Source organism: Styela clava, chromosome 13 (genome assembly GCF_964204865.1).
Source record: "Styela clava chromosome 13, kaStyClav1.hap1.2, whole genome shotgun sequence".
Lineage (NCBI taxonomy): Eukaryota > Metazoa > Chordata > Ascidiacea > Stolidobranchia > Styelidae > Styela > Styela clava.
Genome location: NC_135262.1, coordinates 17,143,462 through 17,147,282, shown reverse-complemented (window position 1 = coordinate 17,147,282; position 3,821 = coordinate 17,143,462). Strand labels below are relative to the sequence as shown.

The following is a 3,821-nucleotide window of genomic DNA, read 5'->3' as shown; positions in this document are numbered from 1 at the left end:
CAAAGAGTGGGTGTCATGACTTGACGATGCCTACCCAGCATGCCGAAGCATTCTTTTTGGCATTCACTCATTCTAACCGACACGATTTTTTGTCACCAACAAAGCAAAATGCACCGAAAGAACACTCAATTGAATACCGATCGAAACGTTGAAAATTAAAAACTATTAAGGTGCACGGATAATAATACCTTGGTTTTAGTTATGATTATCTGGCAAAACATTAGCTTGCTAGATCAGAAACAGTTTGAACGACAGCTTCGATGAACTGAGGTTATCTGAAAAATCAAATCTTGAAATACAAAAAGTTGTCTAGAAAGACATTCAAAGCTAATTATTTACAAATCTCTATTGTATCAGTACATTACTTCCTACCATACGTATGTTTCTTAATTAAGTATTTCGCGCTCCCTAACGCAAACTTTTAAAATAAATTACATATGTGGTTTTCTCAATTTACACATCAAAATATAACATGAAATCTTGGTAGATAAGATGAGCATAGCAGAAGGAATACAAACAATAATTATAAAAACAGGCGGCCCTCAAAACTCTCACTCCTGCGTGAGTTATTCTTTGTGTTACATTCAAAATTTATTGAGGACAAGCTGTACCCACTGCGTTTAATATCGGTATCAGCCAACAACTAACATACCACTAAAATATAATGACTAATGCGCTGAAACACGTCTACGGTGTAGTTTCACCTCACAATGAATCTATGCCCGGTTGTGTTTCAGGCGTAGTTCCTTTGTTAGGTAAATAGTTAATAAAGCTACTAAAGTAAAGATTCACTACTAAATCATTGGTATAAAGAATTGCATTTGAACATCGCATTGTTGAAGGTAATTTTTATAATTGTTTTGATGATAACAATATATATATAGAAAAAACAATCGACAGTGACTACAAAACCAAAATAATATTGTTAAAGAAGAGCAAAATATTAGGAGAAGCACATGTTTTTTAGCTGTATTCAAGTTGAAGGACACGAGTTGGTGGAATCTCGAGCTCTCTGTTGACTTCGGAAGTGATGTATTGGTGGAGTAGCATTCTCAGTTCTGCATTCTGTTGCCTAAGGCTGTCTGTTTCTTTTATTTTAACATCTCTCTCTGTGAGTACTTTGTGATACTTGTCAAACGCTTGTGTCAGTGCATCCCACATCTTCAGTTTGTGCTCTGGAATGATGTTTGCCATTGACTTCCAAAATTGTTCGTCTTGCGAGCCATCACGTCCTGGTGCAGTCAGTTTGTTTGTACCTTTCGATTTTCTTCTTTCTGTAGGTTTGATATGTTCTTGAACAAATTGTTTCAAAACCTTTAAAACTTCATTTGGATGCATATTTTCTTTCCCGTCCATAGTAGATGACACTTCATGATCAAGAGATGATTCACTCACTTCGTCACTGAGTTTTTCTTTGTGTTGAGCAAAAAAGGCTGCCAATTTATGGATGTCATCCTCTGATTCGATATTTAAAGCTTTAAATATTGCATCCAGCTTGATCAATGACCTTTCTTCATTTTGAAGGGGACGTAACAGCTTGTTCAACTTTTCCTCGACAAGAAATCCAGCCTCATCACATAATAGTTCCAAGACTTTCTTAACAGCACTCAAAGAAACTTTTGTACTTGAATGAGACTTTTCATCATCAAATGTCAAAGGCAAACTATCATCCTGTTTTGGTTTTGCCACTGATGCCAAAACTTCTTTGGCCATCATCAAAGCAGATTTTTCCTTTCCTTCTGTAGCTGCCAGCAATGGACCACGGGAATCCATGAATGCGGTATCAGGAGCAGACCACGGCAAGCCAAGCTGTTGCTGATGTATGATGCAGTCTGTATTCAAAACTTTATCAACAAGTTTTCGTACTTCTTCTTCATTCATACACCAGATATCATGAAATTTTTTGTTATCAGTTGCTGAGAAGTGCTTCATCTTTTTATGTAATTCCTTGTATTGCTCTGCTATTCTTTTGTAGTCATCAACGAGTGATTGATTCTCATCTTTGTATGAACGTTCCTGCTTTCCTAGCTTGATTCTAAGGTTATTCAAGACATCTTGAAGTCTGGTAATTTTTCTTTTCTGCTGTGACTTAGTGATGGTATTTTCCTCATCACGTTTTTTTAAGACTTGAAAATTGTATTCTAATTTTTCTTGATTTAACTGATATGTAGCTTTCATTTGTTGCAATTGTTGCTCCAGAATTTGTACATCAGTTTCTAATTTAATCTTCACCATGTTATATTCTTCAGCATCCTGGGTGCGAAGTTGATCCAATTGGCGCTCATGTTCCTCAACTCTTTTTTCTCTCAGTTTCATGTGATCTTCTTCTTTATCTCGTCTCTGCTGCATCATTGAATCCCATTTCCGTCGATCAGCTTTGTTCATATCACTGCGACCATCTGTGTAAGCATCTTCAATTTGTCTCAGCTCTTCTCTGTGTGATTTTGTTAGATTTTTAATTTGTTCTTCCATTCTTTCAATAATGAGATCAACATCTTCTGATTGCTTCTTCAAATCTTTGACATATTCATCATCTTTTTGTTTTAACTCTTGTTGTAAAATATTTATCAATTTATTTTTTTCATCGATCACAGCGTCACAACCTGTTGTTTGCTCTTTCAACATATCATGTAAATCCTGAGGGATCTCCTTCATGCGAGCTGCTGACCATCGTTTACTGATTTCATCGAATTTTTCAGCAGATGCCTTTGCTTCTGCTTCAAGTTTTTCAACCCTTGCTCGTTTAGCTTCTTCTTCAACAATTCGATGACCAGACTCACGAGCATCACCGGCAACTCGTACATTTGTTACAAGTTCATTACCATCTCCAAGGAGTTTTTTCAGGCGTTTTCGACTTTCTTCAATCTGTTCTTTTCCCTTTCCTTGTTCTTCTTTGACTTCTTTTTTCATGAGAGCATCGTCACCCAGAGCTTCTCTTTTGAGCTGCTCGATTCTATGTTGGATTCGGATCCTCCTAGCAAGGATTCTTTCTTCTGGATTTACAGATTCAACCGAAGGCCCACTTTCTTCGTCCCCATCGTCAACATGTAACATATTTGTGGTATGATATGAATCACAAAAACTATTTAACACTATAAATAGACATAAAATAAGATATATTACTTAGTGATAATTAGAAAACACAGAATCAGAATTACTCTGTCATTCAGAGAATGTCTATAGCTATAAGAATTGATTTGATACTTTTATACCGGGTTAAACCCAGTAAATTAATCCGAAGTTTATTCAGTTACCTGAATATTTTAGTTTGCCTTGTTTATACAAAAAGTCACTGCCATTTCAAACACTCAGTGCATCACAATCAAGAGTTTCTGAATTTCTAAGTGACTCAATTTAATCCAATTCAAATCGGTAAGAAGCAATTCTCCAAAATATGGCTCAATTTTATTAAATAAATTATTGGGCAATGAGACAATGTCATGATGAAGTAAGTCTAGTTGTCACAACATCAAATAACATGTCTCCTTCAGTTTTCTTAAATTCTTACATTTAGGGTGGCTTACCCACTTTGCGGCCATGACCTATCTGCGACCATCAACTTCATCGATTAAATTAATGCCGAAAAAATTAACGAACCGCGCCGATATTTCTCACGCGTTATCGTCCACTTATCCCTCGTAGCTCTACGAAATTACACTAAAATGCGGCCATAAATGAAAAAGTTACGACCGAAAACCTGACCGAAGAAAAAAAACGGACCATTTTACCATGTCGCCAACTACCCATTGTTCCTTCAAAAAAGGTTGAAAATCCATACAAATATAAGAGATAAAAAGATGAAACTTGGAAGGTGGGTAGAG

General features: G+C 36.1%; 1 protein-coding gene across 1 annotated transcript; it reads right to left on the bottom strand.

The window, feature by feature from the left end:
• Positions 1-828: 828 nt before the first annotated feature.
• On the bottom strand, positions 829-3,123 carry LOC120333163 (dynein regulatory complex protein 1-like). Its single transcript, XM_039400526.2, has one exon. It carries the CDS (start codon positions 3,052-3,054, stop codon positions 964-966), a length of 2,091 nt encoding a protein of 696 aa, XP_039256460.2. The 5' UTR covers positions 3,055-3,123; the 3' UTR covers positions 829-963.
• Positions 3,124-3,821: the final 698 nt, after the last annotated feature.